Source organism: Heterocephalus glaber, unplaced genomic scaffold, assembly GCF_053883595.1.
Source record: "Heterocephalus glaber isolate CG9 unplaced genomic scaffold, H.glaber_assembly_v1.0 deba00000347, whole genome shotgun sequence".
Taxonomy (NCBI): domain Eukaryota; kingdom Metazoa; phylum Chordata; class Mammalia; order Rodentia; family Bathyergidae; genus Heterocephalus; species Heterocephalus glaber.
The window spans coordinates 56,760,834-56,785,987 of record NW_028258143.1 but is presented as its reverse complement, the minus strand read 5'-3'; the positions used below and the strand labels follow the sequence as shown (position 1 = coordinate 56,785,987).

General features: G+C 36.4%; 2 protein-coding genes and 1 pseudogene across 2 annotated transcripts in view; 1 reads left to right on the top strand and 2 right to left on the bottom strand.

Annotated features, from left to right (window-relative positions):
* Nucleotides 1-1,880: 1,880 nt before the first annotated feature.
* On the top strand, nucleotides 1,881-5,353 carry LOC101717366 (intraflagellar transport protein 70B-like). The gene has a single exon (XM_004857761.3). The coding sequence runs from the start codon at nucleotides 2,355-2,357 to the stop codon at nucleotides 4,347-4,349; it is 1,995 nt and encodes a 664-aa protein (XP_004857818.2). The 5' UTR covers nucleotides 1,881-2,354; the 3' UTR covers nucleotides 4,350-5,353.
* A 2,798-nt stretch (nucleotides 5,354-8,151) lies between these two features.
* Nucleotides 8,152-8,935, bottom strand: LOC106010465 (DCN1-like protein 1 pseudogene; annotated as a pseudogene).
* Nucleotides 8,936-14,122: 5,187 nt separating this feature from the next.
* Agps (alkylglycerone phosphate synthase) overlaps nucleotides 14,123-25,154 on the bottom strand; it is a 141,790-nt gene continuing 130,758 nt past the window's right edge. Inside the window, exon 20 of the mRNA XM_004857740.4 lies at nucleotides 14,123-17,902. Within this exon, the coding sequence (XP_004857797.4) occupies nucleotides 17,781-17,902 (122 nt within the window). The 3' untranslated portion in view covers nucleotides 14,123-17,780. The remainder of the gene's footprint in view (nucleotides 17,903-25,154) is intronic.

The window sequence follows — 25,154 nt, the reverse complement described above, 5'->3', positions numbered from 1 at the left end:
CATCAGGCACTATTTCTCTCTGAACTTAGCTTTTAGATAACATGGTTCAACCATTTCCTATGGTCCTGTGTGATCTTGGGCAAGCTACTCAACCTTTCTGAGCCACAGGCTCTTTATCTGTAATGTGCAACATTCAGGGTAGTTATAAGATTAGTATGTAAGTAATCTAGTACAGTACTATGTAAATATGGTTGGTGTCAGCTCCAAAATTTATATATACAAAAAGTTTATAAGCAGCAATACTGCTGAAGAGGAAAATTTGTATTGGGGTCTTTAATTACAAAGCAAAGACATGCTTTCACTTGAATGTTTTCCTTGTGTGCTGCTGAGGTCTAAAGAAATGGTGGATGACTTTTTTTTTTTTTTTGGTATTGGGGATCGAACTTGGGACCTTGGGCTTCAAGGCAGGCAGTGGAAGCACTGAGCTAAATACCTGGCCCCTGGATGACTTTGAAAGACAATGCCCTGCCCCAGGTCACCAGCAGAGGCGCTGCACATGATGCAGCCTCATACCGTATGGTATGATTACAGGCATTCCTCATTTAATGACCGAGTTATGAGTTATGTTTCTGCGGCTAGATCGTTAGCTGAATTGGTCGCTAAATAAGGAATGTATATAGCATTATAATATTCAGAACAAAGAAATGGGCAAAGAAAACTCTAACTTGATGACTTTGCTTTTATTTGCATAACTCTTACATGCAGTACTGCAATGTGTAGCAATAAAAAACTATAGTCCTATATTGTACAGTGCAATCAGCAAAAATCACGGTGCTATATAAACAAAATGCACTGTACAAAAAAAGACATTAAGGCTCTATAAACAAGATGTACCGAACTGTACAAAAAAAAGGACACTTCCGTGTTAAATGTGAATGGTCGTTAACCAGTAGGTTGTTAAAAGAGAAATATCTGTATTATCTTGAGAAACCACACAATTTACTATTATCTCACTAAGATAAACCGTTTTTGTATTTTCCTACCTTATGTACAGCACTGCTCTAATATTTAAAAATATGTACTTACGCTGCCACAAATTCTGCAGTCTCTGGTTCAGTCAAATCTATATTTTTTATTAGTGATTCAAAATAATTTTATAGGATAATTAAGTTCCAAGTTTCCCCCCTCTCTCATCATGGGCACTATTATATTTTTTAAATTATATAAAATTAGCCCTGAGATAGAAATACGGTATTTAGAGCATCTATTCCAAATGTACAAAAAAGGAACAAAAGAAAACCAAGACTGATTCTTGTACAGTCTAGCACATCTGCCCAGAGATCTTCAAAGGAGGAATTTGGGGACTGGCCAGAGAGGGGAGGAGGAGATGTGGGTAATTTGTTTTCAATTGAAAAAGAATTCATTTTAAAATCAGCTCAAGAATACCCAAAAACACCATTACATGCTTGAAAAGTAAAAACTGAGTATTCTCTGTCTCTCTCTCATCCACATATCACACATAATATCCTGGAGGCAGAGTTAGAAAAGTAACAATGCATAGGAAAGGAGCACTTGTTAGTCTTGTGTCTTTTTCAACCTCCAAACAGATAAGGTCATGCATTTCCCCAAAGATTTTACCTGGTATGGAAGTTGAAACAGTGGGAATGGCTAAATTAAACGCCAACATATGCTCAGTAATAGTTGTCATTTATGAAAAAAGGGAGAGGGAGATGTTTGGATCTAAATCAATCCTCTCAGTAGGTCAATACACAGTACTTTCCCCCCCCCCCTCCATCCTCTGGAAACGAGGAAAGTAAGAACTCTTGGCCGTTGCACTATTCTGTTCTTAGAAAGTGCGCCCTCAGGAGAGTTTGAGGACAATCTCTACTTTTACTCCAAGGGAATCCAAAGGCATATCCCCCTCTCCCCCGACTTTTCAGTCACGTTCCTGTCACCAAATCCGAAACGACACCGTACAGTGAATACTGAACATAGGAAGAGATCTCGGATCCTAAACCTTTCCTGGTCTCGCCAGAGACCGAAGTGGTACAACAAAAACGGTGAGCAATCCTTTTAGCAGAGAGAAAAAAAAGAGAGTGACATCCATTAAAGCGTGTGTCCTACAGGTAGAAACTACGTCTCCCAGCATGCAGCGCGACGACGCGACCAGAACGGTGCATGACGGGAAGTAGAGTTTCAGCGTCTGGAAGGCTTGAAGTTTCCTGTCTTCCCAATTCCTAACCATCCTCAATCCTGAGTATTTCAACACTAGGCTTAAGAAATTGAGAGACTCATATCTTCGGTTCATTTCTATTCCTAACGGTTTCCTTTCCGTGTAAAGAAACTTCTGGACAGACTTCCGTTTCCGGTTGGCTCGTTGCCTTGGAAACGAGGAGACAACAATTTTGGTGGTTATGGCGGGAATGAGCTGCGCGCAGATCCCCGATGGGTTCACAGCGGTGGTGTACCGGCTCATCCGCGATTCTCGCTACTCCGAGGCAGTGCAGCTGCTGGCCACTGAGCTGCAGCGGAGCCCGAAGAGCCGCGCCGGCCTGTCGCTGCTGGGCTACTGCTACTACCGCCTGCAGGAGTTCCTGCTGGCCGCAGAGTGCTATGAGCAGCTGAGCCAGCTGCACCCAGAACTCGAGCAGTACCGCCTGTACCAGGCCCAGGCTCTACACAAGGCTTGCCTTTATCCAGAGGCCACTCGGGTCGCCTTCCTCCTCCTGGATAACCCAGCCTATCACGGCCAGGTCCTCCGCCTGCAAGCTGCTATCAAGTACAGCGAGGGCGATCTGCCAGGGGCCCGGAGCCTCGTGGAGCAGTTGCTGAGTGGGGAAGCAGGAGAAGAGAGTGGGGGAGAGAACGACCGCGATGGCCAGGTCAACCTGGGTTGTTTGCTCTACAAGGAGGGACACTATGAAGCTGCGTGTTCTAAGTTCTTTGCGGCCCTGCAGGCCTCAGGGTACCAGCCAGACCTTTCCTACAACCTGGCGCTGGCCTATTACAGCAATAGGCACTATGGCCCAGCTCAGAAGCATATCTCTGACATAATTGAGCATGGCATCCGTCAGCACCCTGAGCTCGGTGTGGGCACGACCACTGAGGGCATAGATGCCCGCAGCGTTGGCAATACCTTAGTCCTCCACCAGACTGCTCTGGTGGAAGCCTTCAACCTCAAGGCAGCCATAGAGTACCAGCTGAAAAACTACCAGGTAGCCCAGAAAACCCTCACTGACATGCCACCGAGGGCGGAGGAAGAGTTGGACCCAGTGACCCTGCACAACCAGGCACTCATGAACATGGATACCAGGCCTACAGAAGGATTTGAAAAGCTACAGTTTTTGCTCCAACAGAACCCTTTTCCCCCAGAGACTTTTGGCAACCTCTTGCTGCTGTACTGCAAGTATGAGTATTTTGACCTGGCAGCAGATGTTCTGGCAGAAAATGTCCATTTGACTTATAAGTTCCTCACACCCTATCTCTATGACTTCTTGGATGCCATGATCACTTGCCAGACAGCTCCAGAAGAGGCCTTCATTAAATTTGAGGAACTAGCGGGGATGCTGACTGAGCAGCTCTGGAAACTCACGAAACAAGTACAGGAAGCAAGACACAGTAGAGCTGATGATTCTATCATAAAGGCATTGAATGAGTATGACGAAACTGTTGAGAAATACATTCCTGTATTGATGGCCCAAGCAAAAATCTACTGGAATCTTGAAAATTATCCAATGGTGGAAAAGATCTTCCGCAAATCTGTGGAATTCTGTAATGACCATGATGTGTGGAGGTTGAATGTAGCTCATGTTCTGTTCATGCAGGAAAATAAATACAGAGAAGCCATTGGTTTCTATGAACCCATAGTCAAGAAGCATTACGATAACATCCTGAATGTCAGTGCTATAGTATTAGCGAACCTTTGTGTTTCCTATATTATGACCAGCCAAAATGAAGAAGCTGAGGAGTTGATGAGGAAGATTGAAAAGGAGGAAGAGCAGCTGTCCTACATTGACCCAGATAAGAAAATCTACCATCTCTGCATTGTGAATTTGGTGATAGGAACACTCTATTGTGCCAAAGGAAATTATGACTTTGGCATTTCTCGAGTTATCAAAAGCTTGGAGCCTTACAATAAGAAACTGGGAACTGATACCTGGTACTATGCCAAAAGATGCTTCCTTTCCTTATTAGAAAACATGTCAAAGCACATGATAGTGCTTCGTGATAGTGTTATTCAGGAATGTGTGCAGTTTCTAGAACACTGTGAACTTCACGGCAAAAATATACCTGCTGTTATAGAACAACCGCTTGAAGAAGAAAGAATGCATATTGGAAAGAACACAGTCACATATGAGTCCAGGCAGTTGAAAGCTTTGATTTATGAGATTATAGGATGGAATACATAATAATTTCTGTTAATGACTTTAATCATAATGTAAATTTTGTAAATTTGTTATGTAAATTTTGCAATTTTTTTGTATTTAGCCTTTGGCATCTTTGTAATTGTTACACATTGAACTTGGTACATTTTAGCATTATAACAAAAATATGAGATAAAATTTTGTTTTGAAATTACCCAAAATATTAAATAACTTTGTTCCAAGAAAGAGTTGTAAAAAGTTCAAAACTGATGAGTGATGTTATGTCTGTTAGAACTTGTAATGCCTATTTGTTCTTTTTCAATTTTGTGCTTTGATGCTTCTTGAGGGGTCCTACATAGGGACCAGACACTAAGTCCAAAACTCAGAAGTAATTCATGTATAGGATGTGTAGGCCTTCAATAGTCATTTCAGGGACTGTTTGTTTTAGTTTCATAACTTATCCTCATAATTGTATTAATGTATAATGCATAGCTTTATGTAGTATTTAAGATATTTGATATTCAAGATATTTCTAATGCTTTAACAAAAATTCCTTCGGTTATACATTACTTTAATGGGGAGATTCAGTGGATAATTTTCTTCCCTTAAATTACAGTGCTGTGGTATAGAGACAATAAATAATTATCAAAGAAACAAATCTCCATTATTTTTTCTCCATTAATTTGAATGTATGAACAAGACACACTGTTACTGCTTTTCATAACAACTTTGTTTTCGTTTATCTCCCACAATGACTAAGAGCAGATGTACCCTGATAACTCAGTTCTTAATTACTACCTTTGTGTTTTCAATTTAGGATATGCTGTAGTTGTTTCCATACTGTAGTATCTTGGGTAAGGAAAAGTCTTTCGCCTTGGTCCCACAGCCTCACCACACTCCTTTCCATGCCTATCTCTGATGAAAGATCAATTCTGAAAACATGGAATCATAATGTTAGTTTCGATCCACAACTGCCAGAATAGTTTTCTTGGGTCCTATTGGGAACCTCACACATTCTGATCAGGTATTTTATTATCTAAATCCTGTGAGAGTTTTAATATTTGTTTCTTCTCCCTTCACTTCTTTTTCTCCATAAGTGGATCCCCAACTCGGCTTAGAAAAGTATAGAACTATTAGGTTGAATCATATGATATTGCTGATTTTTGACCTACCTACAAAATTAGTGATTTCTTATGGTCAGTCTAATTACTTTCTACTGAACCTCAATCTCATTCTTTGGTCAACCTAATTGCTTTCCCCTGAAAGACAGCCTTGGCATAATGAAATGATTTTTTTTCCTTTAGGGAAAAACTACTTCGTCACATAGGTACTCATATGTAGGCTCAGCATAATTCCTCAGTAGCCTGAAGTCCTAAGTGCTAAGTTCTATTAGATCAGAAGTGCTGACTTATTGTGAAGTCAAATAATTTTGAATTTATGCATTTCTTTTTTTTTTCAGGCCTAGTAATAGCTTTGTTTAATTTTAAGATGCCATCATAGAGAACAACCTTAACTTTTATGCTACGTAATTATATTCAAAGCTTTATGTATTTTTGTTTATAATTACACAGTAATTATAAATGTTTAAGTACCAAACTGATGACAAACACTATTTTGTTGAAAAGGTTTCGCATTTAAAAGAAAAATCTGTAAAACCCAAGGCACTAGGCCACAACCAATATCAGAATTTTATGAAAACAATTTACTCAACGCGTTGTATACCTAAAATGTACCAATAAAAGAATTTAAGTAAAAAAAAAAAAAAAAAAGAAAATAATTTATAATGGGGAAAAATGGGATCTCATTTCAAAACACAGCATACTTGAAATAATCTGAAAATAATATTGCAACTCAAAATCTTCAAGACAGGAAATAAAAGTACATATATTTTTATATCTTTAAAATTTTTCATAATTGAAATTCCTCTTTATATGTACAAAAATGAAATCAGGAAACACTGAAAACAGCAGGAGTCTTCTCTTTTTTCTTTTAATAATTAATTCCAATAACCTGAATAGAAATTTTCAAATTTTTCTTTTGGTAAAATTAAGTCTTGAATTAAAAGTTATGACTGGAATATTAATAAAATATCTCGTCAATTTCAAAATTATGCAAATAAAAAGCAATTTTAATAAGTCATTGTTTCTTGAAATCATTTCTGCATCAGCATAAAATGTACTGCTATTCTGAAGTGCATTACTTTATTGATATCAATACTAGGCCCTAACGAGTAACTGGATATACCAGGCAAAATCTGTTCCTAGTAAAGACCATGGTCATCCAAAATTTGAAGTTCAGCATTTTTAAACTTGCCTTACAGAAATGTTTAAGAAAGCAATTAACCCTTGTTCACATGACAGTAAGTAAACAAAAATGAGCAATTTAGGCAAGAAAGCTGTTCACGGGGGTCCCCTAACCAAAAAAAAACAAAAACAAAAACAAAAAAACCCCAAAGGAAGGAGTTCCATACAAGACAGCATTCTGCTTTCATGTCAAAATGGAGCTAATGTGAGTAAAACAAAAACAGTAGAGACTAAATAATTTACAAAAATAGAAGCCAGATTGGTATTTTTTACTAAGTATATGCTTGTTTGAAAATCTCCGCTCCTGAAGTAAAATATTTGGCAACCACAGTGATTAGCAGTTAAAGCAATTTCAACAAAATAAGAAGTCATCAAAAATGGCCTACTTGTCTGAAAGAGCAGTACCTATATTATATAGATTGCACTTTACGGCTCATCATAACCATTTCCTAAATTTAATTCATACTATCCTTTCATAAATTAAGAGAATTTCATTTGTGTTCCATAGCGCGATGACCAAAAAGGAAGAAAACAAATAAAAACAAAATAAACCCTCATGCCTAAATTTAGGATATTGTATTGTATTGTATTGTGTTGTTAAAAACATTCAAAACAAATTAAATAGTTTAACTTATTTGATAGGCATATGAGCATTTCAAAAGCACAATGAAATCCAATTATGTGGTGCATAATATAGACAAGAGAAGAATCTAACATTCCGCAGACATCTGCTGAATAAAAGCTCCCTGTAGAACCACTGGTGAGTGCAGACTATTTCTGTGGAACCTTTTTGAAACTGAGAGTCTAAATCATAATACATTTTTCAAGTAGGCACCAAGTTATCCTAAAAAATTTTCACAATGGTTGTTTTGACATTTCTCTCATCAGATAATCTGCTTACGTCAACAATACATGTGATTTGCCAGGAAAAAGAAAATCCTTCCAAACCAAAACACCATTCCAGATCCCATACACTTAAATATATCACTCTCATTGGAAGTGCTATCAGTGTAGTCTTTGGAACTAGCCCAAAGCATATAGTTAAGTTTTTATAAATTGTTTGTGATGTTCATTATGTTTAATTCTTATGCCAAACTGTTTTCTGATAAAGACAGCATTGTGCTTTATGCAAGAATGGAAACCTCAAAATAATCACCATAAACCTTCTAAGACTTATGGGAGAATAAATGAGGATGGACCACAGATATTAAGATGAACTCCACAACGTTGGAATTATAAATGTTTAGAGCAGCCCAGTCTAGAAGACAAGCCCAAACCACCATTTGAAGAATGAAATATGATATGGTCCAAAATGTATCCTTAAAGTTTTGTCTCAACCCTTCGTCTGAATAGTGAGGATTGATCTTCAGTCCAGCCAGCAGAAATTGACTGTGCAATTTTCTGGTGTATTTATTGTACAGACTATGTACATTCTAGGAAGTTCTTTTTTGTCCCAGCAATTTGAGGGCATGCAAATTTCACAAAGTCATCAATGAGATCAGGCCATGCTCCTTCTTCATCATGATTAGATATGTCATCTGCAATCATTGTACTGAAGTCTAAAAGGAGATTCCAAGTATCTTTTGGTATTGATCATTTATGATGTTCCCACAAAAATTTATTCCTAAGTCTAAGAATTTAAATCTTCCACTAAGCACTAAGTTCCAGTAGGCAATGGCCATTTCTAGATCTAATCCTTTTTGTCCCGGATTCTTTGCAAAATTAAAAGTAAACTGGTAAAAATCCTTAAATGATCTTGGTTCTTTCAATTCGTGTCCCATCTTGGGTATTTGAGGCTTTAGATTTTCTATGCTGTTACATCCTAATTCTGTCACGCCTTCCATGAACTCCTGCTTGGAGAACTCACACTGTTCTGCTGCTCAGAACTTCCATGCAATGATCAAAACACTAATGCTGGCTGGATCAAGTGCCAGGTCATCACAGAATTGCTGTATACCATCTATTCCAATTTTATTTTCATCTTGAGGATCTTTGTATCTATTGTATTGTTGTCCTAACTTCTTCCTGCCCAATGATCCTTTTATACTCTCGTATATACAGTTCAGGATTTTGGAAAAAATTATCTGTTGTAACATCTAACTTCCAGTCATTTTGAGAGACAACTTACTGCAGTTTTTTCACTAGATTGTGTGAAGATCATAAACTGTCGAACTTTATCCTTCTGTGATGATTTCAACTTGTTCATGTTGGTGTCCTCCAGAAATGCCTCTCCATGGCATTTCTAATCTTAACTATCTGAGCTGCTATTGTTTACCAGTGATGCTTGATCTCACATTTGGAGAACAATCAATGTTTAATGATCTCTTCAGGGCATCCCAAACCACATTTTACATCTGGGAATTGTTCTTTACCAACTTTTGTATTAAAAGTATTGCTGCAGTAGCTCTGTGACCCTTTCAATTTCTGTAACTCCTTAAGATTTGGAAAGTAAATGAACTAAAATCTTACTTTCAACAACCACATTAAAATTCTGCTTTTTTTCCTATTTCCCCTAAACAAAACTATTTTTAAAAAGATATAAAGTAAGTAATGTGAACCATTCAAAAGTAAATGTTTTCCAGATTCCTTTTGCAAACAGCCCAGCCCTTATTCTGTCACAATTTATTTACCCAGGTGCTGTATGTTTATGGTTTGCATGTATGTGTAATTTAGCTTTCAGAACATAAAACACTTTTCAGAATAGTTTTTAACCCCTTGATGCTGGGCAGCTGAGATTTTCTGGCTAGCAATGCATTAGGAAATCCTGACTGCTCCTACCACTCAATTTTGGCATTTGTCCCCTTCTTTACCCTGGCCCTCTAGGGAAGAATTCATTTGGATGCAGATGACTGACAGGGACAGCCAGGTCTCCTGGACCACACTTTAAAAGTCCAGGATGTGGAGCTGAGGCTTGGAGGAGCTGGGGGAGAGTGAGAGCATTCCTAACTCCTCTACACTTGTTGCCCTTTATTTATAGGATAATAGCTTTATAACTCACTTTCTAATGAATCTGATGTTCTGCTTGATTCTAAGAGGCAAAGGACTTCACAGTGACCCCCATATTTTGCTATTTGATCTAAAGCCTTCATCCTTAAAGCTCTAATGAAAACCTTTGTTCAATGTTCCTAAAGCATACCTGTTAGAACTAGAAGCACTTTTCTTGACAAAAATTTCCCTATATTTCTAAAGCTTTTAATATTTCTTCACATTTGCAGTCTATTTTAAAAGGATCAGAAATCAATATTTCAGTCTTAACCCTGGATCTCCATACATACACACACAAAATCTGAGCATGTCTTTTGAACACAAGTAGTTGGATCCATTTTCCCAGACATGAATAAGAATTTGATCTTTCTGTAAAGAACCAAGATTCCTTTGATCAGCAGTAACATGACATGCATGCCAAAGGGTTTGTATTCCTCATGACAGCTCCACTTTGAATATGGTTTCAGCTGTGGCATGGATGTTCACATTAATACCACCTGTGAAGGTCAAGTGTACAGTGACTAACTCTGATTTAGTCATAGGAAGTAGCCGCCCTGGGAAACGGGAGAGCTGCATAGGAATGGATGTGGGTCATCTGCGATAACACAGCCTCCCTGGTGGGTAACACAGGCACACATATCAGTCAGGTTTACAGGAGCACCTTGGAATCCATAGGAAGTATCATGATAGGTTTGGCCAAATATTACAGGATTTGTTTACAGAGGGCTATGAGTCAGATGCCCAAATACACAAAATAGGAAAGGTGAGATAAGTGACTTAAAGGGGATGCTTTAAGGGAGTAACTTTCTAACCTACTGCCCCACAAACCTAAGGGTAGTGTTTGGCAGAAGTGCATACACTCAGAATTACTGAGACTGAGTTAGAAGGGATCTGAGAGATTTTCATTTTACAAAGAAATTATGCCCCAAAATGGAAAGTGAGTGGCTGGTAGAGAAATATGAAGCACACCTTGAATGCCCTGAATAGAACTCTTTCCACTGCATTTAGACTTTAGAACCCTGTCTTTCTCTTATGATGACATGTGCTGTCACTTTTTTTTAAAAGAGTAGATTAAGGACCAAGGATATAGCTCAGTGGCGCTGTGCCTGCCTGGCAAGCGCAAGGTCCTGAGTTTGATCCCCAACACAGGGGGATGAGGGGGAATCAAATAAAAAGAGTAGATTCCAACTCTAATGTTAGCACAACTAAGTACGATGGATATAATGGAACTATGCAAGGATGGATTTCAGTTTGTCTATCGGCCAGTATGAAGCTCAAAGAACAGATCACATCAGAAAACACAGTGGAAAATGGGTTTATGAGTTTTTTGAAAAGAAACGTGTGCCAGAGGCCAAACACAAACACAAGTAAACATGATGGCTCTAAGACTTCCATTTATTTTTCCGGGGCAGCAAGTTTTATCAGGATTTAAGTCTGGCAGCCAACAATGTTAAGTCAACATAATTGATTGTTTAATGTTTGTCTGGAATAGATGTTGGCTAATGGAATAAAGAGCCTATTTGTGGACAAAATGTAAAAATTTGAGGTAGACAACAGTATGCCAAATGGAACTTCAATGCTTTTTCATGGATGAAAAATGAGTCAGGACCTTATGTACCACAGTTATCTGCCATTACTTTGATGAGAATCCAGATAAATTTGTCTCAATTTAATAATGACACACAGCTGGATAGGACAGAAAATATTCTGGGTAAATCAAGATCCAAAAATTTTAAAAATCTGGAACTAAATCCAGTAAGAGACAAATTTTAGTACCAGGGGCTTAAAAAATATTCTCCAGGGTGATGTGGACAAAATGTTACATGCAGAAAAGATAACTTTGATTCAATTTCAGTGTGAGCTAACAGTTTGAAGTCTACCCCAAATGGCATTTATTAGTGTAGTGACTAGATTAGGGGAAGCATTGGCACTTCTCTGGGAGATGTGTATTCAGGTCTAGATGTCACTTAAAAAACATCAACTGAAGATGTGGCAAGGATTAGGACAGTGGAGGGTCTAATAAATGACATAAGCAAAGGACTGGAGATTTGGGGGAACATAAAATCTGTTTTAAACACCCGAATAGCTGCCAGAACCCGTGGACAATTATATACAACTACAGAAGGCAGAAGTTGTATTGACAGATGGAATAGAAGTAAAAGGAAGACAGACTTTAGTAAGAAAAAAAATCTCTTAATACTTGAAGATTTCAGAACTTGAAAATGGCTTCCTGGAAAAGCAGTAAAGCCCCACTTGTTTAGAGTCAATATTCAGAAAGAGTGGCTGTTTGTGGCCCGGAGAAGGGGGAAGGTTACAGAGCAATTATGTAAAGGGGAGGTATAAGAGGGAGTGCTTTCTAAGGCTCATTCAGTCTAAGTCTACATAAGCCAGGTAGAAAGTTATTTTCTTTAACCAACTAAATATTAGAAAGGTAAGATCTTAGCGTGGCTATAGTTACTGAAATGTATTATATAAGGCAGAATTTAACAGGGCTCATCAGTCATTTCCGGACAGCTACAACCTTCTCTCCAATGTGACAGCCAGGCAGGGACAAATCATGAACCTTGTGCATGTCCTTCACTACCAGAGAGGCTATTCATGGTTACACAGTGTATCTTTATTTTTCTGAATACAGCATCATGCTGTCATTAAAGGTTACAAGAAATCAGTATGAAATAAACAAAAATTGTTGTAAACGATAAACAGTTTTGATATTATTTATTTGTTCCCATCTTTAAAAAAAAATCACACAGGGGCATTTGCTTATAGAATAGTACAGTCTAAGAAAACCAGTAAAAGGAGAATGGAAACATACACTGGAAACACAGTATATAGACTATGAGTTTGAGCCCTTGTGGAAAGCAGTATGGCTCAGTTTGAATTAACAAAGCTAAGCTGGAATCTCTCAGGAATTTTCCTTCTCACTACATATCCACTTTTAGACTATAAATGTATAGAGGACTGTCTGTATGCATTAGTTACAGCAGTATAATGGCTTACATACAAGTGCTCACCCACATGTAGTTCCCAAAAGATTACTACAATATTGGCAGGAATACACACTGCCTTGGAGGAAGACTTAAGAGAAGACTATTTAAGTCAAGTCGTATCAAAGCCAAAGTATTTCACAGGCTTAGCAAAAACAAAAACAAAAACAAAAACCAACAAAAATGATATTAACTTACACATATTTCTTGTAAGATTTATCACTGCCCAGGAACAGAAATGCATTATTTATTCTTAAGGCACCATCACACAAAAGAAGGGCTGACTGCAACATAAGGAACAGAAACCCCCTTTCCAGGCCCTGCTCCTAGGGAGCTGTAAGCAAATATCCAATCGCATGGTGGGAGTGTCTCAAGGCTCAGTGAGTATGACACATCTGCCAAGCCACATCATAGGGCCACAGTGTTGGACAGTACGGATGAAAATGTACAAATGAAAGCAGATACAAATCCCACTGACTGATGACAAGTATGTGAGAGTACAGGTCCACCATACACTCAACTAAATATGCTATGTAATCCAAACCAACACTGTGGAAAGGATTCTCAGTATGTCTACATACAACTACTTTATTCCTGACATGTTCCTGAACAGGCAGAGCCTTGAACTGCAAAACCTTTGGTTTTTTTTTTTGTTTTTTTTTTGGTACTGGGGATCGAACTCAGGACCTTGCACCTGCAAGGCAGGTCCAAATCCCTGGCCCCAAACAACTTGTCTTTAAAGACCTACTCCGTCCCACTTATTTTAAATGTCTGTTTTATGGGAGTGGGAGGAATCTCAACAAGGCACTGTGAGCTTTTGGGGATACTGTTTAAGTAGAACAATAAATATTTATAGCACAAGCATATCATGTCCTTTTAGATATTTAAATAAGGTTAATTTAAGTATGTTTCATAGGGCCCTTGTGGTGCTCATGAAAAACATTGCTAACAATGTGCCTTAAAAACATGTATCTTACTTAGAAATTATACTAAAACATTTTTTTCCTTCTCTCAGAATGGTAATTCACAGTATCTGAAGAATGTTCTTGGCAATACTTAATGTATTATTTTCACTTTGTGAAAGAATATAAAATAATTTCCTTTGGGAACCAAAAGAGAAATCTTTTCATGTTCACAGAACTAAAGTTACTGAATTTTGTCATGGTTTTTTGGCTTGAGTGCGGTATATAATCATGGTCCCACCCTCCTTTGTTAAGGAATTAATTGCTGTGGTTAGAAAAGCATGAGGCTGTTTATTCTTTGAGGAACTTCCAAGGTTTAAAAAGGACAAGCTTCAGAATCATGGAAGACTAAGCACCTGGGAATTTAACATTGATATAAAATGTAATTAGAGATTGATACAACCTAGGTAATAATATGCTCAACTATGGATCCAAAGGAATTTGGACACAGATTATACTGTATCAATAAGGCTATAAAGAATCAATTTTGTTTTTCAAATCAGTAGCAATATAAAGAGCCAAAACTAAGGTTGAAAGAAAAGCCAATATGCAAACAGAATAAAAAACTGCTTCACACTCCCTTTGAAGAAAAAAATTTCTTAGACCCAGGTCCATTTTATTAATAATGTTTCTATAATCTCTTGACATTTATACAAGCAGTTTTTACAGTTAAATTTCATACTGAAGACAAACACTATTTGGCTTAGGGAACAGAAAGCTGAGTAACTTACATCCTTCATATAAGATACTATTTCAACAGTTTAAGTAAACCTTTTACACATTCTGGATTTCAGGGTCAGTGCCCCCCCCCCCACAGGAAAGTAAAATTAGTAAGAATTAAACAAATATGTTGACATATGGCTCATTTAGGAACATAAAGACAAGCAAAAATCCAACTTTTATAACTCATAAAGCCAAAGTAGGACCACTCAAAATTCTTCAATCCTAACCTGGCACTTGTAATAATGAAAATCAAAGTTCCTAAAGAGTAAGAGGTAAACAAAAAGCTACTAAAGCTCTCATTAACTTCTGTCTCGGTGTTTGTTAAGATATAGATATGCTTTCCACAACATTCCCTTTGGCTGCCTCCAGTGCTACCATACACAATGTGTAAATCAACCCACAGTAAACAACTGAGTTCTAACATTAATATGGAGTAGAAGTTCAGCCAAACCCAGCTGCATTTGAAGACCTGAGGAAACACACTTCAACTTAGGACTTTTAATCAGCTAGTTAAGAAGTTGTAGCCATGAAAGAGTTTAACAAGGGAAAACATCTGGGGCCAACATGCAAAAAAGTATTTTCAAAAATGCAATCTAAGAGTTGCTAACACAATATTCTGAAAAAAAGGTTTCTTTGCAACCATCTGTACCTGGTATAATACACACTCTGATGGCAGCTCATCCTTTATTGCACTTTTATTTTCCAAAATATACCTCAACACAGCTATGCACACTAGAAAGCTTCCAGCTTCGTAAATAACTTCAGAGTAATGGTGCTGTAATATGTAAGCACTTTAGGAAGAAAACTCCCAAATTTTCAGAGGAGGAAAGAATTTAATTCTCTTCTCTGGCAAAATACTGGGGATAATAAGCACGTGGCTTCCAGTTCTCACAAAACAAAAAAAGTTCAAGTTACTAGCATAGGACTAAATACTTATGCACTACAATAAATTGCACCAAACATTAAGGCAGCAGTTTCTCTAAGGATCAATAAAGCCCGTTCATATTCTTTAGTATTCAATGCTGCTTCTACCAGCTGCAAGTTCCCATTCCCAATGAAGCCCCAGCCCAAATGATATCATTGAATTTAAGTAAAATATCACAAATATGACAACTCAAGAAAGAGAAGACACTATTATCCAGTACTGAAAACTAAATAGGCTACAGACTTTTAAATCTTTAAATAAACATTAAAAATGAATTAAGAAGCCTCATATAAACAATGTTCTCCTAACTTTGACTCTTATGAAGCCATTTTTAGATACTTCAGGCATGAGAGGCATGGTTTAAGTGCTTTTGTGCATATTCATGAACTCAGTCCTCTACAGACACTAAGTCTATACCAAGGTTCCTCTCAGAGGTGGGTGGGTTAAAGTGGGTGAAGGCTTTCTGATTTTCTAAATTAGAATGAAACAGTACTGATGAACGTTCTTGAGTTTCAAAATGATCTCTGCAGAAATGATTCTCACTACAAAATGTAGTCACCATTATAAAACCAAGGTTGGAGAGTTGTGTATACATGGAAAAAAACCGCATAAATCACTAGTTTCCATAAGGTTCATGTAGAACAGTGATTGTAATAATTTCAAGTGTTACATTTATAGATTCCTAATATCAAGTATAGATTTCTGAGGTTGTCATCTAAACTCCCTGGGAAAGAATGTTATAACAATCACATGAAAAGGAATGAATCTGCTTATGAATGTTTTATTAAAAAATTATTCAGAAACATGTATACACTTCCAGTGAGATATTAGTACCTTACTAATTTTTACATTTTGATCACCAATTAGAGAAATCAACTTCATGAATAGATGCATTTTATAAAGCTGATAATCTTATAATTCTAGAGGTAATCTCATCAAGTGTCCAACTATTTCAAATCCTCAAGGGCTTTAAGAAAAGATCCGCTGGAAATTTTATAATTAAAAATAAATCATCAATGAAGAGAGGCAGCTTCTAAAAAATAAATATTTAGTTTTTGTTGTTAAACTAGTAATTTTGATTTGCTTACAGATTTAAGTTTGTTAGTCTGAGGTCAATTTTAATAGTTAAAAATTATTATTTTGAAGTCTTAAAAATACCTTTTTGTCAATTTTAAATTTTCACTTTTCTGGTTAAGGCTATTTCAAATATAAAAGGTATCAAACTGCCCAAAAATACCTTGGAGCTGTTGCTACATAGGCAGACAGTGTGTCCTTTTAAAAGATCGTCTGCATTTTGACATAATATCTGATTAAACATTAATTTTAAAAAATTATCAAAAGTTAGGTATTTTATTAAGAAAAGAATCCATCTCAAAAAGTGAATCATGAACCTTGACAGATAGTAATTTAAACTAATTATTTCACTTATTTTAATAGCCAGGTTTGAATGTAAAAATGTTTTCTAAGTGTGATTAATGCTCTTTGTACTAAGAAACAGGATATTTCAAACTTTTGATTATGGTATATGCATTAATACATTTCTTTTAAAATCAAGGTTAAACCAGTAATTCAAAAAAGGTATTAATCCATTAGGAACTAAATTCAAACTTTACTTTTATATGAAAATTTATCATGCTGTTGGGTTAATAAAAAAATTTTGTCACTGAAACTGTTGAGGGTTTGAAATTCAATAGCTGAACAATGACTGCTTTTTAGCCAAACAATTCTTTCAGGGGGAGACATTAGGGTTAGGAGTCTTCCTTCTGATCCTGCTGCAGCTTCTTCTGCAGCTCAGTCACAGGCATGCAACAGCAGAAACAGGACTCTGGGTTGGATAAAGACATTCATTTTATGGTAAACCTGTCTTTCACATACAATGAGTGGTGTCAGCTTTTCTTATAAAACATATTATGAATGATCTAGGATATAACAATAGGTTTCTTCAGTGATACAAACACAACTCATACCTCAGTACAAACAGAAACATGGAGAACAAAAATGTGTCCCCTCACAGAATAACTGTATACTGGTAATTAAAAGTTTTACAACTGTATACTAATTTTGAAGAAAACTGTAGGCCAAGCACCTTACGAACTAAAGGCATTCCAATAACAGCCTGCCTATATTCGTTCATGAATATACTCCCTTAATGGCCTACTCACAGTAGAGTATCTCTTAGAAAACATATACATGTATCACCCTAAGTGGACTCTCTCTAGATATCTGCTTCCCAGAAATAGTCTTTTAAAAAAAGGCTAGATAAGCAATAGATGATACCCAAATCTGCCTGTTTCCAAAGAGGAAGCATCAATATAAAACAGCTGGTAGCATCTCTCTCAGAAATAACTGGCAGACTTGTGCTAAGATTTGAAATGACAATCGTTGGCTGTAAACTGATAAACCTACAATGAGAGAGATGTAGGAATACCATCTGTCGATCCATAGATGAGAAAACAGAATGAAAACAAACTTATTTTAAACCAACAAACAAAAGGGTCAAAATATAGTCTATGATATATTTGATTACTGGTATAACCACTGTTGAAAACTTAAAAAGAAAAAGTGACATTTTTCATAATGATACTAATAGATTATAAAAGGTTTCTGTTTCCAAAGATGTTACTGGGATCCACATATTCCTTGACGGACTTCAGCATCCCAAAGCCGACATCAGAGATGCTTTCTTTCAGCCACTGCTTCCGTAACTTGCCCACTGGAAAAACAAAATAAAAAATGCTTCAATATACACTATGATGCTGGGAACCAATCAATCTTGTGACCACGAGTGAACAAACACTGTGTGATAAATGCTTTTATTCAAAAATGAGAAATGTTTTGCTTTATTTGATTTATTGAGCCCACCAGACTATCAAGCTCATTAAGCCCAATGCATTCCCAGGGGAAGCCTGTGCTCCATAGTGTCTCCTTTCTCTGTAAACTATGAAATGGAGATTGAAGGAAGCCTGGACTGAGATTACAGTCCATTTTACAAATAACAAGATGAGAAAAACATGTATTTCAAAAGAACCTATCTCTTGCCCTAACTACCAAAACATACCAAAGTTTCAAAGAAAATGAAGTTAACTTAAGAAAAACATTATTTTGAGATGAATTTGTTGGCTATACTTACCAAAAAATTACAGCGTGTAGAACCTAAAGTATTTTAAAGAGCACAAAAACTTAAAAGGAAACAAAATCCTAACCTTTAATAGGCATATGGGAAAAAAACCTCTGGTTATAAAGCCTAAAGCATTTTATTTACATTTTATTTCACAGTGCTTTTAAATACATTTGCATGTTCCCATTTAACAATAGTTGCTTTATTCCTATTGTTTTTCCATATTCAGAAATTTGGGGGCACTAAAAAAAAATCAGATACCTGATCCATCTTAAACTTAATATTTTGCTTTATAAACTATGTAATGTCCCCTCCTCTTTATCTCTAATTTGAGAATGAAATAACATGATGATTAGCACCATAAATTATATTTTAAAAAGCATTTAATGAAAAATAACCTTTTCTAAGTACAACTTTCATAAGAAAGGCTATGTAAAAGAATTCTGATATGTCAACTTGGTTTGGCATTGCAAAGCAATGCCACACAGACTTATCTGTGGCAAAACGGATGTCTTTTAATTTACAGTTAGGATTATAAGCAGTTAGTACTTCTCAACTACATGTATTATTGTAATAATTGAATTCTAATGGTCATTTTGCACAAATGTGCATTAATGATCTGAAGTCATCAACAGTGATTTAATTGGCTAACTGAGATGGGAAACCTTATTTCATTAAAGTGTTCAACCTGTCATTCTAAAATGCACTCCCATTTATCAGGCGGCAGTGATACATCACAGCATCTGCCTTTCAGAAGCCTTAACTACCACTGTAGCTCAACTCAAACCATCTTTTGTGTCCAGTTCTCCAGGAAACCATCAAATTGTCATCAAAATAATAAATGGCATGGTACCCTCAGATATTTCTGCTTGGCTTTTAGAAATACGTTATTTCTCATGTGAAGATGAGGGGAAATGAGGTTCAGCAGGAAAATAATTAAATTTAAAATGAAAAATTTTAAAGAAGCTCTAAAATCAGAAGCTAAACAGTATAAATTCCTACTCACACAATCTGTACCACCTAAAAGATGTTCTGCTGGGACCTTTTACCTCTCCTAAGGGACAATCCATGATTATGCTTCAGCCTCAGTTTTCTTATCTCCAAATGAATTAGAATCTAGTCTCTTCGATTCTAATAGTCTGTGAGTTTAAGCACTTAAAAAAGCTAAAAATCAGTTATTTCCAGATTTGTTCAGTTAACTTAAAAAAAAAAGCAACTACTCTGAGTGGTAGAAGTGGCAAGCTACCCACACTGAGGCAGCTCGAGAGAAGGGTGAAGAGCAGTCAATGCCAATCTCCACTGTTATCTGTAATATAGTTTCACTGAATGTGTCCTGTGGTTATAGATGTAATTGTCCTGAAAAGACTGCAAACAACTGCTCCAACAAGATGGAGAACATTAGGAGCTCAGCAGGATGCCCAACAGCTAGCTTGTCTGCATGGTTTTACACCTCCAGTAATAATGCAATTCCACGAGGAGCTGAACCATCATCTGAGAAGCCACCCAACAGCCATTGCATATTTAATGAAGTCGCTCACCAAGCGCTGGAAAACAGAAGGTGCTTGGAGTGCATCATTAGTTCTGTCAGAAGGATAATTTACACATCTATCTTGTCAAATTTTCTATGCTTTATACTTTTACAATAATCAATCTAACATACATTTGATTAGTGAACTAGAAAGTTAAAAAAAAAAAAGACGGTATAGCCAACATAGCTGTGGCCCCTCATAAACATATTTGATGAAAGAATTTAACCCCTTAGTGACAGAGGTTTGGGAGCTTCTTCTGCTATTGATAAAAGAAAGTGAAATGGGCTTAGAAGTCATGGCTTATGCAATTAAAGGGACTAGAAATCTTTCGTTTTTCTTATTAAATATAACAAAAAGAAAATACAGTTTAAGTAAAAATACTCAATGTGCCTGAACAACAAGGCAATTAGTGGAAACAGTCTTGAGATTCTGGAAAACTTTCTATGGTTGGCTCAGAGGCATCAATAAATTAAAACAACAAACCACCACAGGCCTAATTCTAGAGAAGGAAGACACTTCAAAGTAGAAGGCTTATTCTAGAGCTAGACAAGAACAAGAATGTCTTTGTACAACCATTAACTGGCATGGCTAGGTGTTCAAAAATTAGCTGACTATAGTGATCTATACATATATAACGCACATGTATACATTTATATAGTAATTGCTTAAACAGTTGGACAGCTCATTTTCTGAAAGAGGGGAAATAAATGAACAAAAACTGCAAATAACATTTGGCCTCAGATTATTTCAACATATAGTACCTAGTATGTGACAGTTATATGAAAAGGCATATATACATTCATACCACAGGAAGCTTCTTATTCTTTCTAGACCCAGATAATCTGAGGTGGAATCTTCATGGCTACAGACTCAAGTACATTTCTTTGACTTCTGATTCTTAGCCTAAGACGTAACACTTGAGACACAAAAAGTCAAGTATACCATCTTTGAAAACAAGATAAAGGGCCAGGGATTTAGCTCAGTGGGTTCACTGCCTGCTGTGAAAGCGCAAGGACCCGAGTTCAATCCCCGGTACGAAGAAAAAAAGAAAACAAGATAAAGACCCTGTATTCCACAATTCACTATTATTCTAAATAAAGAATGCCCTAAGTATTTAAGCCAAATATTTTAAAGTGGTAGATGTATTTACCAGATACAAAAAAGATGGTCCAAATACTGAACATTATAGAAAACAAATGGTAGAGGGATCTTTATCTACGTAAATTAAAAATGGAGTTAATCTTTTTTTTTTTTTGGTACCAGGGATCAAACTCGGGACCTTGCGCTTGTGAGGCAGGTGGCAGAACCACTGAGCTAAATCCCCAGCTCTTAATTATTTCTAATAATGTACATAAGACTGGATAAACAAGTTTTATGTGTGTTCTGCAATATACAGTAGCTCCACACTCCCTTTTGGATGGTAACAGACCCAAGGAACAGTGTATTTTGTAATATGATCAACAGTGTAAAACAATGAATAGATAGGTACGGCAGTCACCAAGGGCAAAGAGATGTCATACGGACATGGTAGCAGCCTTGCCCCCAAACACTATCTGGAACTACTTTTTGTGGTTTAAGGGTCTGAAGATTCAATAGAAACTACCAAATAATTCCATCTTAAAAGGGGTAAGTCTAGGGCTTGCTACTCCAGAGGTCTTTTTAGCTGGATATATTTTCACTTTTCTAATCAGAAGTTTGATTATAAGATGAGAAAGACTTTTATAGACTTACTAAAAAGTATAAATTATGAACGGGACCATAGACTTACAAGTTTACTGAAACTAAAACTTAAAAGTAGAATTTAGCCAAAGCAAAAAGCTAACTATTATTATAACAACTATATTTCGAGAGTTGTGGGTGTGTGACTCAGTGGTAGAGGGCTTGCATGGCAAGCATAGGGCCCAGGGTGTGAGCCTCAGCAGCACCAAAATAAAATTTAAAAAGTAACAACTGTATTTCAAAAGTTCCAGTTTGAAAATCCTGGGTGCCTACTGAGCACTAATCTACAGGTCAGATTTTTAAAACAATGGACAATTTCTACTCATTGAGTTATATGGTGAATCTGTCTATGATACTATATCTTCAAGTAGCACTGGGTTTCATCCTGAAAAGAGGACTTAGCTGTTCATTTCCTTGAAATGCAAAGAAATGCAAAGCTCATTTCTATTTTGTTGGTTGGTTTTCACTGAATGTCAGCAAACAGACTCTAAGGGATGATAATACCCAGCCCTTAAGAGAGCATGAGATGGGATTGTGACTGAAAAAAATTCCACAGAAACTAAATTTAATGATTTGTGGATAAAGGCCATGCTTGGTTTCTTCAAATCATCTGGCTTGTTTTCTACTAAGGAAACTTCTGATATCAGAAGAAGTTCAAAAATACTATGGACTTCACTAAAACAATTAAAATCCGATATAAGATTTTCTTCTTATTGTCAATATTTAAAATGTCACTTTTCTTAAATGCTAAGATTTCATCTATGCAGTTCATACAATAAGTGCTTCTAAACCCTTGAGTAGATCTTTAGAGATTAGGTATCTAACAAAATGTTTTGAATTTTAGGATGTTAACAGATGACAAGAGCTAGATTCAACCTGTCTTCAAATTTAAATCAGAGTAGCAATCAATGCCCATACAAGAGACTGAAGCAAGTGAGCAAGTCAGAAAAGAGGGAGAGATTACAAGTAGAAAATGAGAAAATACTGCATGTTTCTTGAAGATCTGGACCACGTTTTTTATTCCTTTTCATAGTCTTGTTACAAGATACAGTACATACAAGCTACACAGTAAGAATTCAATATGTGCTAGTTGAAATAAAAAGGAGGTATCAACAGTTATTTCTAAGCTACTTCAGATATGGTAAATGGATTCAGATATCTAGGGAAAGCAATCTGGGTTTCCTTAATTTCCTTCGATTGTATCTGCCTTGCATTCCCTATATTCTGACATTATTTCTTGGATATATTCAGAGTCATTCTGCAACACCTTTGACAGGAGAAAGTATGTCATGGAACCTAAACTTCTCATATCCTTCAAAATCCGTAGGATTGTAAACTCTTTTCAGAGGTCCTCAACTGGGGTGATTTTAGCCCCCATGGTACATTCAGTAATGTTTAGAGATATTTCTGGTTGTCATAACTGGGACAATGTAATTGGCATCTACTGGGTAGAAGCCATAGGTACTGCTAAACATCCTACAATGCACAAGGTGCCCCCCGCCCCCCAATCTGGCTAAAATGTAAACTACCTAGATCAAGAAATTCTGGTATCTATAGTACGTTTCTGGCTTACGAACGAGTTCTGCTCCAGGAGAATATTCATAAGTCTGACAAAGTGAGTCTTATATAGTACACTTATGAAAGTTCACATCTCGAATGTTCATAAGTTGGGGACTTAAGTGTTTATCTTCTAAGATCCCAAACTATTTCCATAAAGGTGTAGTTTGACTGCTACAACTAACCAAATTAACAGTTTTAAGTGGCTCCTATTTGCAAAGAGATCTTGCTCTAAATTTGAAGTTGCTGATCAAACTGAGAGAATTTTTTGGAAAAGGGGTAGACAGAAGTTACACTGTAAGAACATCAACAATTAATGACAAGGGTGGCTTTATTTTAAAAGTTAACACCTAAAGTCTTGAATGTTTACTAATTAGAAAAAGTTCAAGTCATAATTTTGGGGGCATTTTTCCGATAGGTGAAAATATGTACAAAATAAATTTTTATAACACTGGTAGAATGTTCTGTGAAAAAAAATTTTATATATGTACTGTTTAGTACAGTAGCCACTAGTTATATGTGGATATAGAACACTTGAAATGTGGCTAGTTCAACTAAGGAAGTGAATTTTTAATGTTAATTTTAATTTAACATGTACCATACTGGCTTTTAACTTGGACAGCATGGTTACAGAACATGAGAAATAAATTTTATCTATTGTCACCTTTAACAGATGTTATACTTGAAAATGCCTATTAGGCTTGTTTACTAATCACATGAAATGATAAAAAAGTTATATGTTCTGTGACAATAAAAAAATGTTTACTTTTATTAGATGGACAAACATCTTACTTATAATGTTCTAGAAATAAAATTGTTTGAAGAAAATGTTCCTTTAGAGGTCCAAAGAGAAATGGTGTTATACAAGCCACTTATGCTCTCCTAATGGCTATAAGCTACTTCAAATATGCATGTGGTAGGACACAACAGATAAATACTGTTCCTGCCCCGATGTCTTGAGCTGAACATCTGTAGTTGTATAGGGCGGGGCAGGGGAGAATCAGTACATTCTCGCTATAGATTTTCTTCGTTAGCTTTCAAATCTGCTTAACCTGTAAAACAGCTGAAAAAGCATAATGTTCTGTTAAACTATGGGTTAAACTGGTTTTAGAGTCTGTTCTTAGAATCTAACTATAATATTGCTTCAGTGGAAAAATACAACCATCTTCTAAGTTCTGTGAAAAAAGGCCAGTCACAAAAAAGAAACTGAAAAAAATAATATAAAGAGCAAAACAAATTTTCTGTGGTTCTTATGGTAAAATGATAAAGACTGAATGTTAGAAAGGCTATACTCACCTGGTGGCTCTCAAAAGAAGATAATGACATTGATACAATCAAGACACAAAACAGTTCCACCATCAAAAGCATCTGTGTAGGGCCAGGGATTTAGCTAAGTGGTTCTACCACCTGCCTCGCAAGCACAGGGCACCGAGTTCGATCGCCGGTACCCTCCCTCCAAAAGCATCCATGTTGCCAGTTTACAGTCACCTCTTCCCTAGCCCTGACTCCTGGAATCTGCTAGTCTGTTCTCTATTTCTATAATTTTGTCATTTCAAAACCGTTATAGAATAATAACAGTATGTAACCTTTTGGGGTTGGCTTTTATACCTTCAGGTACCTCTTCAGAGATATACCAAATTGTGTATAGGCATTGACAGTTCATTTTTTTATTATTATTACTGAGTAGTATTCCATGGCATGGTTGTACCAGAGTTTATTTACCAACTAAAGGATATCTGGGCTGCTGTCAGTTATTTTGAATAAAGCTGATAATGAATGATATCTGCCACTGTGCATCTTCTTCAGTGAAATGTTTCTTCTTGCTTTTTATCTATTTTCTAATTGGACCCTTTCCTTTCTGCTATTAAGTTTTGAGAATACTTGATATATCATAGATATATCTTTTGCTGGATGTATAATTTGCACATATTTTCTCCTACTCTGTACTCTTTTATCCTCCTTGTGAAGTCTTTCATGCAGTAAAAGTTCTTAATTTTGAGGAAATTCATTTTGTCAATTTTTCCTTTGTGGATCATGCTTTT